The sequence below is a fragment of the Pipistrellus kuhlii genome, unplaced genomic scaffold (assembly GCF_014108245.1).
Source record: "Pipistrellus kuhlii isolate mPipKuh1 unplaced genomic scaffold, mPipKuh1.p scaffold_m20_p_10, whole genome shotgun sequence".
Lineage (NCBI taxonomy): Eukaryota > Metazoa > Chordata > Mammalia > Chiroptera > Vespertilionidae > Pipistrellus > Pipistrellus kuhlii.
In genome coordinates, this window is record NW_023425405.1 from 11,023,124 (window position 1) to 11,040,626 (window position 17,503).

At 52.2% G+C, this 17,503-nt stretch overlaps 2 protein-coding genes across 2 annotated transcripts in view; one reads left to right on the forward strand and one right to left on the reverse strand.

The window, feature by feature from the left end:
• SND1 (staphylococcal nuclease and tudor domain containing 1) overlaps positions 1-17,503 on the forward strand; it is a 447,851-nt gene that overhangs the window by 375,733 nt on the left and 54,615 nt on the right. The window lies entirely within an intron of this gene.
• LRRC4 (leucine rich repeat containing 4) lies at positions 8,358-13,095 on the reverse strand. The gene is made up of 2 exons (XM_036426070.2): positions 11,900-13,095; positions 8,358-11,720 (listed from the first exon to the last, which is right to left on the reverse strand). The coding sequence occupies exon 2, from the start codon at positions 11,618-11,620 to the stop codon at positions 9,662-9,664; it is 1,959 nt and encodes a 652-aa protein (XP_036281963.1). The 5' UTR covers positions 11,621-11,720; positions 11,900-13,095; the 3' UTR covers positions 8,358-9,661.

The following is a 17,503-nucleotide window of genomic DNA, read 5'->3' on the forward strand; positions in this document are numbered from 1 at the left end:
CAAATGCTCATCAGTTTTCATCCATTATGTCCGAGCTCAACCCATACCCGCATTCCACACCCCACAGGCCTCCGCTGGCCTCCCAGCCAGCCAGCGCTTGTCTTGCATTGGGTTCAGCCATCCCTCGGGAGGCACCTAAACTTTTACTTTCACTTGTCTTCTCCCTCTTGTGCAGAATGTCTGCACTGTCTTCTTATCACTTACCTCTCACCTGTCTCTCGGCCTTTTATGTCTTAGGTCAGCAGGACCATGCTTGCTGGAGAAGAGCATTCTCTGTGGTTAGCTCTCTCCCCACCAAAAGCACATCCTCCTGGCTGGCTAATCTCTCCTGTGTAATGATGGCAGCACCTCTGAGATGAAGGGAATTTCTCTGGCACAGCTTGTATCAGCACCAGCAGAACACGGGCTGTTGCTTAGGAGTGGGAATCATTAGAGTCAGACCATTATTGGAGGGGACTGGTCTCGAGGGGCGCTAGCAGAAATTACCGCTCCTTAATGGATGGAAACTCATTTACTTGAACCCCTGCCCTCCTCTTTATTTCTCTGCGTTCCCCACCTCCCTTCTCTTCCTGGCTTTGAAGTTGAAAAGAGACGTAACTCCACCAATCCAAGATGGCAAATTTCTGCTAAATTGACTTGGTTAAGAGAGATCCTTGGTTGAATGAGGCTGTTCTTTTAAAATGTTTCTGTTGGGACTTCTCTTGAAACCATTGTGAAGGTAACAGGACAGATTCTAATTAAATGTGTATGATAAAATTATAGCCAGGGCCTCTTTGTTTCCCAAGAGAGTTTGTTGAGATGTTCACTAGCTTCTTAGACTCCCATTTCAGAAGAGGCCTCTGAGTCAGCTGGGGCCTTCTGAGCTTCCCAGGACCAGGGAAAGCAAGGGAGTTCCGGAAGTGGGACTCCTGGCTTCTCTGCTTCTCCAAGGGTCCTCTTGACCTTGACCTAAATCACTGACATGATTTAGCTTCTGCAAGTCTTCCCCATGCAGGGATACATGTTCGCTCTTTTTATTTTATTTTTTTTAATATGTTTTTATTGATTTCAGAGAGGGAGGGGGAGAGAGATAGAAATATAAATGATGAGAGAAAAATCATTGATTAGCTGCCTTCTTCTGCACACCCCCTACTGGGGGTCAAGCCCCGCAACTGGGGCAATGTGCCCTTGACTAGAATTGAACCTGGGATCCTTCAGTCCAAAGGCTGAGGCTCTATCCACTGAGCCAAACCAACAAGGCCTATTATTACTATTTTTTAAACCTCACTCAAGGATATTTTCCATTGATTTTTAGAAAGTGGAAGAAAGAGGAAATGACAGAAATATCAATGTCATAGAAACACATTAACTGGTTGCCTCCTGCATGAGCCCTGACCAGGGCCAGGACCAGGGCCAGGGAGGAGCCTACAACCGAGGTTTGTGCCCTTGACTGGAATCGAACCTTTTTTTTTAAATGTTTTTTTTGTTTTGTTTTTTTATTTTAGAGAGAGCGGAAGGGAGAGGGATAGAGAGATAGAAACAGTGATAAGACTGGCTATCTCCTGCATACCCCCTACTGGGGATTGAGCCCACCACCCGGGCATGTGTCCTGACTGGGAATCGAGCCCAGGACCTCTTGGTTCATAGGACAATGCTCAATCCACTGAGCCACACGTGCCGTGCAATAACATGTTCTTTACCTTATGGCTCTTCGCTCCTGTAGGGAAGGGAAGGGCAGTGTAAGCAGCAAATGCTCCTTTTAACTTATGTTTTGGGATGCCATAAGAGCTCCCATGCGCTAGAACACTGTGGTAGAAGAGGGAGAAAACGTTGCCTGATTCCTCAGTTCTAGCTGTTTGAACAAAGTCATGAGTGGTTACCAGCTGTCTCAGAGCATTAAACACAGATAAAATGCTGCTATACAAGGACTTCCCCTTCTCTTCCTCTCTCTCTGGAAGCAAACCGGACGGGATTGCACCAAACTGCCAACTCCAGGGGGCACTAATCACTTTGTAGTTTCTGTAAATGGCACCCCTTGGACTTGTAAATCATGGTGGGACCTGCTGGTAATAGTGCTGGGTTGAGAACTCAAAGACCAGGGACTGTTCTCTGCGTCACCAGAGACGTCACACTGCCCTGGGCTTCATTTCCCTCATAAATAAAATGAGGAGCTTCACCTCGATTTTCTGAACTAGCTTGGTAATTCCCTTCACTGTCTCCATATCTGAAATTTTAAGTCACAAAATATCATTCTTTCCTCAATGTCCATTGCTGTCCCAAGGTCGACCAGCCTTGGTAACACACCCATGATATGAAGGTGCCCTCAGCTGACTGGATACCACTGGGAGAGCAGCTGTGGGCTTTAAACAGGAATGTGGACGAGGGATTACAGAAAGGGAAAGCTACAATGGTTGAAACAAGAAGATGGAATAGGCCAATTACTTATTCTTCTTGTGTTCATATTTCTGTGTGTCTTCAGGACCTTTTTTCTCACACACATACATACAGCACATCCAGTAATTACTTCCCTTACAAGAGAAACAAAATGAAATGCAAACATGCTTTCAGATGTCTCAGTCTGACCACATCCCTCCAAGCCCCCTCTTCCCATTTCTAATTTAAAAGTTGTCTTCCCTTTTCCTGGCCCCTAAGCAGCCTCTTTCTTGGCACTCCCTCCTTTCTTATTCCAGACTTTCCCAATTCATCCCTTTAAAGAGATGAATTAGAAGAATATGCTGTCATGTCTGGAGGAAGCCATTGTCAATTCACACAGGCAGACACTAATAGGATAAAGTATTATCCGACTTCCTTTAAGTCCATAAATTAAGTCTTCTTGCGGTGGTAATAGATTATAACTCGTACCCACTACAGCGGTGGGTCGCAGGAACAGGCTGCTGGTGTCTGAGGCCTCCGCTTCATTCTGGGGACTGTGCTGGGCCTACTGTGAGGGATGCGCTGAGCATTCCCACAAACACGCTGCCCTAGCCAGGGGACAGCCTCTGCAGAGAACTGCCAATAACTCATTCAGTTCCCCTACAGGGTGCATTGTGAGTGAGAGAAGCTGTCTTCGTGGTTTTAATGAACCTGGGATGAGTGGGCAGGTGAGGGGCCTTGAAGACTAGGAAGAAGTAGCCCGAGGCCAGGAAACCAAACTTTGCACAGGAAACAGTTAGTGTGCGAGAGCCCTTCTCAGTCATCCTTTGCTGACTCATTGAGCAGGCAGAGTGACTTATCTAGTGAATAAATCAACACCAGCACAGACTCGGGAAATCAGGGTTGAGACCTTAAAGGAACTGTTAGAGACTATAGATTAAGGACTTGCCTTGGAAGAGGAAACAGCATGAGAACTGTTGGAGTAAAGAACCGTCCCTCTTCTCGAATGGAATGCTCTTGCTGGGTATCCTAGGTCCCCTCGTGGCAGACGATGGCACTTAAGCAGGGGTCAGGGAGCTGATGGAATCAATTGGCGTATGCTTTTTATTTGTGGAGTACAGGAAGGTGGGTGAGTAAGAAAGAAACAAGTGGATCAGAACTGTTCCTTTGCTGTTTAACAATTAACCTAAATTGTAGTGATTGCTCCAGAATTGTTCCTACGTGCAGATTGCATGGACCTGAAAGGCTAGTACTACTTTGGTCCACTTGGGCTCCACGCCTGGCATTAGGGTAGCCTCTCACCTCAATGCTTCCCGATGGGGTGAACTAGAGAAGACAGTGCCATCCTTTCAAATGCTGCCTTTGACCAGAGCGCTTCCCCTGCAGGCCTAGGCTTAGGCCTAATCTCTGATTCACTGCCAGGGCCCATGTACACTGACATCATTATCTTTTATGGAAAAGCATGATTTATATAGTGCCCTCCCTCTGGAAGAACAGTCTCCTCACCCTTCATGGCTATGCCTTAATAGAAATGAGGGAGTGCTCACAGGAGCCCTGCATAAACCCATCGGGGTAAAAGTATGGCCCTGAGGGCCGCTTGCTCCCCCCAAACAGTGGACAGCCTCCGGCTTAAGAACAGGACTGTTGTGGGTAGGAGGTATGGCCCAAACACTGATAGCAAAGCTGGCGTGTGCCAGAAGATAGAGCCTGTGGTCATCCTAAAAGCTAATTCTAGCCTTCATTAGGAAATAGAGATGCAGTCTTTCTTAGGCTTCTCTTGGAAAGTTGATCCTCCCTGCTTCTCTGTTCCATGCCATGAATTTCACACTAACAGTCCTCCCCCATCCAGGGACAAGCCGGCCTCTTTCTGATAGGGTAGAAGAATCTCCCTGGCGTTCCTCTTTAACTGCATTGCAGACCCTTAGCCTGTGTCTGCCATACAGCTCCATTATGCTCTTATTGGCTCAAATGATGGTGATTTTTTTTCCTGCCTTTTCTCCAAGCTTTCTAATACTGCTTTAAAGCCCCAACAGCTCTTTTCTCTTCTGCCTCCTGGTGCCTCTGCCCTTCCTACCCCACCCTTGGGAAGGCATCCTGGCAGACAAACGGGGGTGGGTGGACAATACTCTAGAAAGCTTACCCTCTTAGTAAGGGACCAAGGCTTCCTAGGTTATCCCAGCCTTCAGCTTATGCATCAACAGCATCCTTACTTTCTTCCAGCTCACCACAAGGAAAGATAATCTATTCCTAGATGCAGTGCCTCAGGCCACTGTAGAGCTGGATTAGGGAACAGCACAGGGCAGTGTCTTCTAGGAAGAAAAGTACAATCTAGCTTTCCCACAGTGCTCAGGCTTATAGATGGTGCCATCCTGCTGTCCCTGGCCACTGGATAATCACTTTCCTCTCCCTTTGGGCATGGAAGGGATTCAAGAATAAACGTGGTGATGAGGGCTAGGCAGTTGGCCTATCCCCTTAAATATATCATGAAATAACTACCACTATATAGCATTACTAGGTGATGTCGGGCACTGTAATAACTGTGATTTTATACCTATAATTTCAATTTTCACAATAGCCCATGAAGTAGTAAGATAAATTCTAACATTATGTCCATTTTACAGAAGAAGAAAGAGTATTTGTCCAAAGTCACACTTCTAGTAAGTGCCAGAGCTAGAATTCAACCCAGGAAGAGTATGGCTCCAGGTCTATACTTAGAAGTGATATGCTCTATTGCTTTGCAGATGTTTATTCCACTGATCTGTTCCTGAACTTTATCCCGACTCCAAGAAGCAATTTAATTTAAAAGACCAAACAACTTAATCCACTGCCCAAGCCATTCTTCCCTCTGAGGGGAAGGGTACTTTCTGAATGGATGGAGACCAAGAGAGGTGCTCTGAGGCAAAGGCAGCCTTACAGTTTAGCTGAGGCAGGATTTAGAAATGGCATGAGCAGTGCCTGTATTAGCTGACGGCATAGAGCACTGAGTGCTAGCAGAGGAGATAAAATCAGACATATGTTTGGCCGTATATTTTCTCTCTCCGTCCTTCCCTCCCTCCCTACTTCTGCCCTCCCCTTCCTCCTCCCCCTCCCTCTCTGCTTTTCTAATTTTAAGTCCCTGCTGCATTGTTGCAACAAAATGTAGAAGCATTAGTTGAGCACTCTGGCCCCCTGAGGTTGTGGCCCCCTCAGCCCTCTCCCAGTCTATCCCATCCCACTGAGTGAAGCCAGAGCTCTCCTGCTAATGGCCATGGACTCTGGACCTCTTTGTTATGTTGTTCCACCTAGCACCCAGCAAGTTGCTAGCCTCAATACATATTAAACATCCATGATAAAGCTAGTGTCTCTAGGCCTTAGAAATTAGCCTATCTACTCTACCTTCATTGAAAATAGGATGCGGCATTGCACTGAAGAAAAGGCCCTGAAGCAGATGATGGGAGTACAGCACAGCATGGCATTTAAAGAGCTGGGGCTGGGGTAGAAACAATGGAGGAGAGGAGTTAAGGAGCCTGCCAAGAGTCTGATTGTTGAGCCAAAGAGAAACCACTCTGCTACGGAGAACTTAACCTGGTGGGTGCTTTAAACCCTCTGTCAGTCCTCTACTCTGCAAAGATCCAAGCCACCTTCTCCACTGTGACATACTGTCTTACCCACTTCACTCTTTCCCTGGCAGTGGTTACCCTCTGTGGGCTCCTGTAATTTCTGTTTGCCACTGAACCTGAGAATCGGGAAGCTGTTTCATGCAATTCTGAGAATCTAGCTCCTTAGTGAGCACAGAGTTGTCTTGGGCCAGCTGTCAGGCCCCTGTGGTCAGAATTCTGGTCAGGCCTTGAGGACAGTAGAGCCAGTTCTGAAAGAGATGGAGCAGCTCTAAGAGGAAGGAGAAGAGAACACAGAGATATCTGTGAGCAGGTCCCATCTTCACTGCACATTGGACAGGAAAGAAATGTGTTCCCGCTGGCCAGTGAGAGAGCACATCTGGCTTGGGAGTCAAGAGACCTGGGTTTCAGTCCCACCTCTTCCACTAACTAGCTCTGTGACCTTGGATATATCTTTCAGTTTCTCTGGGGCTTGGTTTCCTTGATGGTAAAATGTGAAGGGATTAGATGAAATGATTTTTCATGGCCTTTCAAAGAAATCTATAATGAATATTCTCTAAGCATATAATCAGCAGTAGAGTCTTTTCTTCTAACATGTTGCTAAAACTGTGCCCCTAAAGAGCTACCAACCCATGTTCTGTTCTCGGGTAACAAACGCTACAGTGGGACCAGGCTCTCGGATGAGTCAGTGACACAGCTGCCCTCCCCGTGCTTGTGGGACTCCTCTGAGGAGCTGTCCCAGGTACCCGCTGCGAAGGGGGGTTACTGCTCCGAAAGCTGGGTGGTGTCAGGTCTAGGAGGCCCAGAGAGGAAAGGAACTACCTGCCGCCTTCCAGGAACCCTAAGCTCAGTCCCCTGCCCCCCTCCCACCCCCAATTCCTCTGAAGTCTTTTCTGAAAAGCACGTCTTGCTCGGATTCCAAGTCCTAAATTTGCTCCACCCCCACGACCAATGCATTTGTTCTTAGCGCTCTTCCCCAGGAATGTTTCAGACCGTTCTCCTACCTTTCCAATCAGACCTTGGTTGGCCCACAGACCCTTTGTTATTCCAGAGAAACGGTGATGCCCTGACCGTCCAAACAGCTGTCCAGAAAGGAGGGGTGTTAGGAAGTCTCTGAAGCAGCACCTTCCACAACTGCCTCTGAAACCGTTCCAAGCAGCCCGACAGCCTCAGCTGTGTCTTGTGGCACCAGGAGGCCATTTCTCGCCTTTTCGCCTGGGCCTAGCCAAGTCCCCCCTTTCGCTCTGCCGCAGCTTGCTCTCTTCAATGGAGGTAGGGAGCCTAGAAATGGGAGTGGCGGTTTCTGTGTGCCCAGGCATATATGCTTCCACAAAACCCGATTCCCAGAAATGGTGTCTATACACCCAAGAGGATTAAGAATTGGCCCTTTCTTAGGCATTTCTTAGCCAACTGCTGCAAAGTGCTGCCTGCCTCTCTCCTGTTCTGTGCCAGAGATATCACACCCACTCAGTCCCGATTCCCTGCATTAGTACAAACACTAGCGCTGAAGAGAGAGACGCAGGGTCCCCGTTCACGCAGCCTCCCTGGGCCTCATTACTCAGGAAGCATCGAGACACAGACACCCACCACCACAATGCGTGTTTGACTATTTAACACCAGAGCAACACCGCCTGTGGGAAATTGAAGCCAAACAACATTATTGCAGACCTCTTAAATCCAGGTCCCCCGGGGTCGAACCGGTGCTGCCTGAGCAGCTTCTGCTGAGGTGGCTTTTACCTTCTGGCCAGGGCCCAGGAGCTGGAGCTGACCCATTTACCCTGCTTTCCCAGGGCAGAAGGAATGTGGTTCTGCCCCCAACCACGCCAGGGACTAACACGCTTAGCTCATGGAAGGTGCACTGGAATCGGGGCGTTTTTTATTTAAGCTAAGGAAAGGTTGTTGACAGCTTCAGCATTTCCCATACTTTAAAAAGTGTAACATTGTTTTCGCCTCCCACCTCACCTCTCCCCTCCTCCCCTTCCCTTTTTTTCTTTAAATAGAAATGACTTCGTCAATGCTCATAAGAATTTATAAGTTCAGGGTAATCTTACTCAAGTTAACCCTTTGGGAACATTGAATTAAAAATTGAACAATATTTATTAAAATACAAAAATACACTTTTCTCACATTACAATCAATGTTCTTTTGTTGGCATTCCCCCCCACCCGCCCCACCCCCTTTCAAATCTGAACCCTTTATTTCCTTTTAAAGCTAAAATAAGAAATGAAAGAAAGTACAGCATTAACTGGACCAGAATAACAGAGATCTCTGCCTCCCCCACACATGCCCCCCCTTTACCTCCGGCCTCCTCCTGAGGGAGGCCTGGGAGAGGGAAGCCTTCCCCCTGCGCTGCATCCAGCAGGACTCCATGCGGAACTTACTTTCGTGTGCATGCCTATTCCCTTTTTCCTGTGGATTTCACATCTTTTTGGGAAAGGCTTCATTTTACTTTAAATGAGCCTGTGCCCTTGTTCTCTCTCCTTTTTCTCCTCTACTTGTATTCTGCCCCCACCCCATCACGACAACTAGTTGACATCAGCTGTAATAACCCCTAATGAATCAGCATTTAGAATAGTCACCGAATCACAAGCATGAGAAAAGCTTCCACTCCCCCAAGCGCCCCACTCCCAGCCTCCTCCCCCTCCGCCATAAAACAAAACCATTTTCAAAAAATCATCAAATGCCATCATTGTCTACAATCATTTGTCAGATACGGGAACAACAGGTGGACACGGCACGATGCTAATTGACGGCCTCCTGCGAGTACATTCTCTCTGCATGGCTCTCCCTTCCCTCCCCCGCTGTCGCCGCACCCACTTCGGGGGCCTCCTCCTTCTCCTGGGAAACCCTGAATAGACACTTGCCTTGAGCAGATTGGGTTAAGCCTGACTGCAGGAATCTGGTGCAGTGTGGAAGCATGAGAGCTACGCCAGCTCCCTTCCCTCTCTGCTCCTTTCCGAAGCGAAGCGCTCTCAGGCAGGGCACACGCGTGTCCCAGTGCACAAACCAAGAAGACTCGCCCACATGGACAGACATAAAGACTCAGCCCCTTTAAGGATTCATTTGAATGTGTGTGGTTTTCCTGTTTAACATACATTTACAGATCTATCTTCCCCTTGGCCTTTGAAGAAAAAAAAAAAAAAAAGTATTGCCTCTCAACATTTTAGCACAGTACAAATTCTTGGTGCCTTTTTGTATTTTTAAAATAAGATAAATCTGCAAAGACAGCTCTCAGTGTAAGAAAGGTGTCTGTAAGAAATGGATATTCCTGTATCATTTGAAGCATCTTCTAAAAAAAATGACAGATTCAGTCTACCTCCCCACCCTTCCGCAGCCCACACCCTGCCTCTTTAGGGATGTTCTGTTTGATGTCTTACTTTGTTTTAGCTTAGCACGTTCAACCTTATACCAGAAACGCCTTCTGGCAGCATAGCAAGCTGACCTGTGGCTTCTACCCCCTCCCCCCCTCCCCCCACGGCATTCCCAAGAACCCCACTCCCTGTTTAAATAGAACTTACAAGTTAGAAAATAGTTTTGTTTGGATTTTTTTGTCTTTAAATTTTAATATAATCTTTTCTTTGACCAGCCCATAGATTTAATATATAAGCATATACAAGAAAAAGTCTCTCCCCGCTCTGTACAAAAGTTGCTGTCTTTTTTGTGTGTGTGTGTGCATTCTATTGCATTTTGTGAGTTTGGGGGGGAGAGGAGGGTCATATTTGAGTTTCCTGTACCTTGTCCTTGGTGTGGGTCTGAATTATATAAGGTTCAGAGATAGTGGTGACCGTGGGGTGCAGAGAGTTCCCCAGGCTGTTTTCTGTCCAGTGGGCCCCGTGTGCTGGTTTGTAGGTGTTGTAGTTAATATGGTCATGAATTGTGGGCAGCACCACTGCCCCCTCACCTGATACACCGGATGGAGCTGCTGCTGCCGCCGAGGATGCCGCCGCTGGGATGTCCTCATCCACTTGGATAATCTCAACTGTCCGGGCGGCGGTGACCGTACTCCTCTGCTGGTGCCGCTTGCGGAGCTTGTAGAAGACGATCAGCATGGCGGCAGCCAGCAGAGTCACCGCCACGAAGCAGCCGATGATGATCTTGGTGGTCTTCATGACCTCGTCCAGGCTGGTCTGCATCTTGTCGTTGGTGTCCGTCGCGGGCACTGCCACCTGCTTGGGCACACGGGTGGTCTGGATGAGCACCGTGGTCGAGGTGGTGTATGCCGGCTGGTAGCCAGTGGACGTGGTAGGGGCGAGCTTGTATTTGCGCGTCGTATCCTCGGGCGATATCTCGGTGGTCTCCACCGTGACCGTGGTGAAGAAGCTGTAGTTGGAGGTGTTGAGCTCGGCCGTGCTCACGTTGAGGTAGGCCGAGGCGTTGGAGTTGCCTGCCACGTTGGTCACCATGCACGTGTACACCCCCGTGTCTGAGAGCAGCACGTGGGAGAAGTTCAAGGTGCCGTCGCTGAGGACGGAGATCCGGGGGTGGCGTGAGGCGTGGCTGAGCACTGTCCCGTTGGGCAGCAGCCACTTCACGGAGGACATGGGGGGAGTCCGACACTTGAGTTCCGCCATCCGGCCCTCGGAGATATTGAGGTCCCGCGGGGCGTCCATGATGAAGGGGGCCGAGCACTGAAAGGAGGCCTGGTCCACCTCCACCAGGTAGCGGCCCCGCATGTGCAGGGGCGCGTGACAGCGGCCACAGCAGGTGGAGTTGGTGGGTATGTACTCCCGAAGCCACCACGCGAGCCACAGAATGTCACAGTCGCAGTTCCAGGGGTTGTGGTGCAGGTGCAGCTCCACCAGGTACCTCAGGGGCGTGAAGAGGTCATGGGGCAGAGAGGAGAGGTTGTTGTGGGCCAAGTTGAGTTCCACAAGAGAGGCCAGCCCGTCAAAAGCGTTCCGCTCAATCAGGCTGACCTGCGAGTTCATGACCCAGAGCTTCTTGAGGGAGCTCAGGCCATGGAAGGAGCCAGGCCTGATCTCGGGGAAGTGGTTCCCTGACATCTCCAGCTCCTCCAGCCCTACCAGGGGGCTGAGGTTGGGCATATCCTTAATGTTGCACATGCCCAGGTTCAGGTACTTGAGGTTGAACAGCCCCTCAAAAGCCCCCTCGGAGATGTACTCCAGCTTCTTGAGCTCCCCCAAGTCCAGGCGCATGAGGGAGGGCACGCGGTTGAAGGCGTAAGAGGGGATGCTCTCTATGGGGTTGTTCCGCAGCCAGAGCTCCCGCAGCTTGGACAGGTACTCGAAGGCCCCGCTGGGGATGACCGTCAGCCAGTTGTCGAACAGCTCCAGGGTGTTGAGGCTGGCCAGGCCGTTGAAGGCCCCCACCTCGATCTGCCGGATGGAGTTCCTGCCCAGCTGGAGCACCTCCAGGTGGTGGAGGTGCCGGAAGGTGTCGGCCTGGATCATCTGGATGTTGTTCTCCATGAGGTTGAGGTACCGGGTGTTGGAGGGGATCCCCTGGGGGACCTCGGAGAGCCCCCGGCGGGTGCACACCACCTTGCTGAACTGGTTACTGCACGAGCAGACGGAGGGGCAGTTCTGGGGCCCAGCGGAGGCGGCGGCAGCGATGGCTGCGCACAGAATCCACACTTGCGCTGTGAGGTAGGCGACCGGGAGCAGGACGGCATTCCAGGTGTGGTGCACAGTCACCTGCCACAAGAGCTTCATGGTGTGGCACGTTCATAATTCACCATCGCCCGGGATTTTGGCTCGGAAAGGAGAACCAGCCCTACCCCGGCTTAAGTGAGCTAGGAGCGCCTCTTTCCATCTGGAGAAGGAGGTGGGGAGGGGCGGTTAGAGAGACGGAGCGGATCGGCCAGAAATACCATCCATGCCAAACTCAAGAGGGGCCCCTCGGCTGCCAGCCCCCCTCAAAGCAAGCCCCTCGCCAAACTGACTCGGTCGCCCGCCGCGGCCATCCCCACCCAGCGATTCGTCGTCACCTACCTCGGAAGGAAGGCAGGGAGGAGCTGGCGTGCTGTCCTTAATCGGTCTCCCCCGGAGCCGGCCGCCGCGATCCCATTCTCACTTCTCAGTTGTAATTAACAAAGGGGGGAAGGAGAGGGGGCGGGCGGGGTGCAGGGGAGACAGGGGAGGGGGGAGACAAAATGGCTTCTAGTAATCCAGGAGCCGGCTATGCCGGAGCCGCGGAGTTGAGGCGCCGGGGAGAGCCGAGGCCCGGCGGGCTATGCAGGTGCATGCTCCCCCCGCAGCCCGAGGAGCGGCGCCACCGCGCTTCCCGGCTTTGTCCTTGGATCCCGGCACCGGCTCGCCCCAGCCGGGGGGGAAGCCGCCTCATCGCCGGAGGGAGCCCCCGGCGCCCCGGCCCGCTCCCGGGCAGCCCCGGCGGGAGGAGGGCGCCCGGCCCAGGCCGCCCCGCTGCCCGCCGCCCGCTCTGCTCCGCGCGGCCGCCCCGGCGGCTGGTGCAGTCGTTGGCTCGCGGGGCCGCGAGAGTTAAGAGGCGGCGGCGCGGCTCCGGCGCCTCCCCAGACACACACCCCCTTCCCCGCCGCTCACGGGTTAAAGCGACAGCCCGGGCCGCTGCTCCCGCCCGCGGGCCGCCGGCCGGGGGGCGGTCATCCGGCCAGCCCCGAAGGGCGGCGGCGGGGGGCCGGGTCCGAGGGCTGGAGCGGCGCGCCCGCTCCGCAGGCCCCTTCGGGGAGTCCGGGGGCGGGCGCGGGGCCGGCGTCACCGCCCGCCGCAGCCGGGGCCCGGGCGCGCCTCCGGCCCTGGCTCCGCGCGGAGCGGACGAGTTCGGGGCCGCGGCTCCCGGCGCCTTCAGTGGCCGCGCTGCCCGCGGACTGCGGCGGCGGCGTGAGCAGCGGGGGTCGCGGCTGCGGGGAGCGCGGCGGGGCCCGGGGACATGCTCCCCGCTCGCTAGTGGCGGCGGCGGCGGGGCCCCTGCGCGCGGCGCCCACGGTGTCCTCTCGCCGGGCTGGCGGTGTGGCAGGCGGCGGCCGCGCAGACGGCTCTCGCATCCTTTTGTCCTTCAGTGGGAGCGGGGAGGCACTGCTGACGCATCCTGTTCGGGAGGTTCGCGCGATGCGGCGCTCCGGTGCGGACCGCGCGCCCGCCGCCGCCGCCCTCGAGGGGTTAACGGGCGCCTTCCAGCGCCGCCCGCTCACCCCGTCCCACTTCCTCCTCTCCCCCCTCTCCTTTCCTCTTCCTCCCACTCTCCCCCACCACCACCACCGCCCCCTCCCGGACCGCTTCCTCCGCCCGGAAAGGGCGCGGGGAGCGGCCGTGAGCCGGCGGGCGAGCGGTGTGAGCGGCGCGCGAGTCGCGGGCGTCCGCAGCTATTTCGGTCCGGGCGGTCGCGGGGAGCCCGAGCCGCCGCGCGGCTGTTGATAGGCTGGCGCGGGGCTGCTGCGGGGAGACCGCCCCGCCCCCGCCCGCACACCGGCGCCGGGCACCCCCTGGCACCCCTGCACCCGGCGAGGTGGGCTCACGGGTCGGGAACCCGGAACGCGGCGGCTTGGCCAGCCTCCCGCCCGGCCCGCGTCATCCTCTCCCCCGCCGGCTGCTGACGCCCCTGGCCGCGCGCGCCGGCCGCTGCGCAGAGTTTGGAGCCGCACGGGGGACGCGGGGGCGGCGGAGGGGGGGGGGGCGAAGACCGGCAGCCTGAGCGCTGCACCCTGGCCTCTCCGTCCTGCCCCTCCCTCGCAGATCTCCTCACCCCTCCGCGGCTTTAACTGGGGCTCTAAATGATAGTTACCAAAGGGTTGCGGGGAGGCAAACGGTGGAAGGAAAGACCAAGCGCGGGGCGCTGGGGAATGGCAACCTGGGACAGCACTAAAGCTGGCAGACAGGATGGAGGTGACTGGAACTCCCAGGACCCAGGGCACAATCATTTCATTCATGGAGCCGCAGCTTCTCCCTCTCCACAGCCCTGTGATCCCCTTTGCTCCCCCCGCCCCCGCCCTAGAGGATAGGAGGGGAGGGGGCGTCTTAAACCTGCCCATGAGCTTCACCAGCTCCTCTTCTGATCCGGGACTTCCTGAAAAGAACTCTGCAGCAAGTTGCCCCTGTTTGTAGTGAGAGGAGACCCTGGGGCACTAGATAGACCAGTAGAACAAGACTAGGTTAGCAGTTTTCCAACCCAAAAAAGGTAACCCCTTCCTTTGTGCCTAGTTAGGGTGGGGCTAAGCCATTGGAAGCCAGTCTGGTATAATTCGGCCTGGGTTTCACATCGATTTCTCTCTGGGGCTAGGTCTAGACCCCTCCCCCGCAACACCGCCCCACCTTGGCAAGCTGGCTTAAATCACCTGCACGTGGGCTATTGGCTGAAGAATGGGGAAGTCCTGCATTTCTCAGCGCTCTACACAGTATCTCTGTGTGGTATGCTGCCAGTAACCTAAGCCTCATCTTTATATGTGCTAGGGATTCTAGAAGTCCTGGCAAGTTGGACTCCCCATCATTTACCAAGACATTTTTATTATGCATCTGCAGTCAATATGTTACCTAGGGTCACATAGTAAGCAGTAGAGCCAGGATTTGCACTCTGGCAGAGCTCAGGTGTTGAGGAAGGGATTCCCTAGAGTTGTCTCCCTGTTGCTGAGAACTCAGGTTTCATCCATCCACTCAAACGCACTTACTGGGACGTTTCATGCTCTCCACTGTACTAGGGAGGGTGTGGTTTTGTTCATTCTACGCAGTGAAGTAATGGCCATAGTTGTCTCCATTTACAGATAAAAGTATGGGCTCAGGCAGACAAATAATATGCTTAAGGACATGCACCCGAAAAGCAACCGTCAAGCATTTCAAATCAGTCTTCCAACCCTGAGCCCAGTGTTTTCATCACTATCACCAAAACGGCCAACATGTCTACTCTGAGTAAATAGTGGAGGTAAAATTGTAGGAAAGACTATTAAAAAGTTCAGTGAGGAGAAAAAGAAGAATGGAAGAGGAGGGAATGGGAAAATAGATCTTTTATTTAACTTGTTTCATTCACAATAACTGGTCAAGAAAAAGAATGAGAGAAAAGGAAGTAAGTCTAACCCTGATAATCATAGTTAGATCCATCTGGGCTCTTTAAAAGCAGCAGGACAATACCACCTTATAGACCCAGGAAATGTAAACCTCGCCAGACGAATCCGTGGAGGAGAATCAGAAACTTGCTGCTTAGAGGCTCCTCTCCCTGTCATAGCTGGCATCAAGCTGATAGAGCGCCAGGGGGGACCCTGGCCTGGATCCAGGTAGCACACTGGAGTATGGCCACCTCAGCCTCCTCAGGCCAAAGAGGGTCTCCTCTCTGGCTGAGCTGGTTCCCTGCCGGTGTAGGCAAACTCAGCTCCATCTGAACAGCTCCAGGCCCACAAAGGAAAGGTTCTGCCCATAACTGTGTTGGTGGGTGAAAGGGTGCACTGCCTTGGATCAAACCAGTACTTAGTAACCATGTTGTCTCCCGGTGAATATCTGTAACTCATTGATGAAAGTGAATATACCCAAGCTCTGTGCAGCCCAGGGAGTTCTTGATGGGGCTTCTTTGTCCTCGTGCTGGTCAGTGAGGCTGAGAGAGCATCACAGAAGCTACAAACTAGACTGAGGAGGCTGCGGGGCCATGGCGGCACACAGCCCTTCTGAACCGAAAGTGGCCCTGTAACCCCAGCATCGTCTAGCCATTGACTGTTGCTCCTCAGCCCCTGCTTCTGACTACTCCCTTGATTTGAAGTGTTGGCACCAAGGAATAAAAAGAAGAGGAAGGCTTATTATACATTGAGATGAAGAGAAGGGGGAAATGCTGGGTTGAGAATGTTTTCACTTCTGGTTCCACACACAGGCTGCTGTGTTAAAGACAGGGAGAACTGAAGAAGGCAGCCAGTGACTGGGCAAAGCCTGCATCAATAGCTTGGTAGCAGCACTAAGATTGAGATACCTGAGTTCTAGTCCCCTTTCTGCCACGAATTAGATATGTGAGAAATCTTAACACAGCTCTAAACCATAGTTTCTTAATTTATAAAATTAAAGAAATGACTAAAATGTTCCTCCAGTTCTCATGGCCCATGATTTCTACCCTTTCCCAGATAACGTGGCACTGTAAAGGAGGCTGATTCTTTGGGATTGGAGCCAAGTCTTGGAAATGAGCCATGAAGTTGGGAAGAGACTGTTTCCTTTAGTTTAACTTAGCCATCCACAGTGCCAAAGCAGATCAGTGTTTTCCCAGCTACTAAAAAGGCGTATGGTTAATAAATGTTACAAAATGTTAAAGCTGAAAGGGACCTTGGAGATCATCTGAACTTAACCTCTAATTTTACAAATGGCATTAATGAAGTCAGATAGTCACAGTGACTTACCTAAAGCCACATGGCCAATTAATATAAGAATCTGTCCCTTCTGAGCTCAGCCCCTGAGTCAAGATGACTCTGTATGGCTAATTGGCATTTAAACCTGGGCTTGGAAAGTATTCCCAAATGCCTGTGGTCTTCTTTGCAGGTGCTATCATTATACTTTGCTGGGCTAGGATAAAGATGGGTCTTTGTAGCCAGATTGGCATTCCAAGTGAGTTCAAACCCGTAATAAGAAATGGAAGACAAGTTCAGCCAGGAACTGACTCAAAGAGGACTGCCTCGCCAGCCTGATAATCGGGCTTTTGGTAAAAAGGGCCAGACCACACCCAGCCTTGACATGCAGCCCTGAGGCATTATCCCCGAGCAGCCACTAGATGTCCATAATGTCTCACAGGGTTTGCTACGTGTGCCATCTTGGGCAGGGTACTTTCTTGCCTCCAGTAGGCTTTGAGGCCCCTTAAAGTAGACCCAACAGTGACAGGAAGATCACATTTTCCCTGTTACTCAGTTCCTGTTTGCTGGACTGACAAACCTTTTCCATTTTATACTCTGTGCTGCCATTTTAGTTAAGAACAATAAAAGAGCAAAATAGAAAGGGGACTTTGGGAAACAGGAAGAAAGAAGAAAAATAGTATGGGAATGGCTCCCCACAAAGGTAAGGAAAGATATCAGTTGCTGGGTGAGTTGATGACAGAGCTGTATAAAGAATGGTCTGTGTGGAAATAGTCACTCCTCTCCTATCCAAGGCAGTGAACACACCAAGGGTGTGTGTGTGTGTGTGTGTGTGTGTGTGTTTGCATCTTCCTCGTGTGTGAATACCCCTCCAGGGTCACCTGACCATGAACTTTCTGTAAGGATATTTTTCTTGCCTGTGATCCCAAAGTGAGGCTGTGGCTGTGCCATTTCTACCCACAATCACTAAGGGAATGGATTTTCTTCCTTGATCCTGAGGACTCAAGGCCACACAGCTGTTCTGGAATTATTCACTCTTATGAGTGCCCTCAGAATCCACTGTTCTTTTGCCCTAAGAACTCTACTTTTTAAGGAAAGCAGAAGGAAGAAGCAGACAAAAAAATCACTCTCCTTGCAGGTCCCATCCAAAACCTCGGCAAAGTAAAGACAAGATGCTTAATGAGAATGGCAAAGAGCTATAGAATGGAAGGGCTTCTCCCCCTTCTCTGAGGCTAGTTTCCTGGGGCTTACCGTCTTTGTGGGCTGCCAGGCCTGAGTGGAGGGAGAAATCTCCCAAAACCCCCAAGGCCGC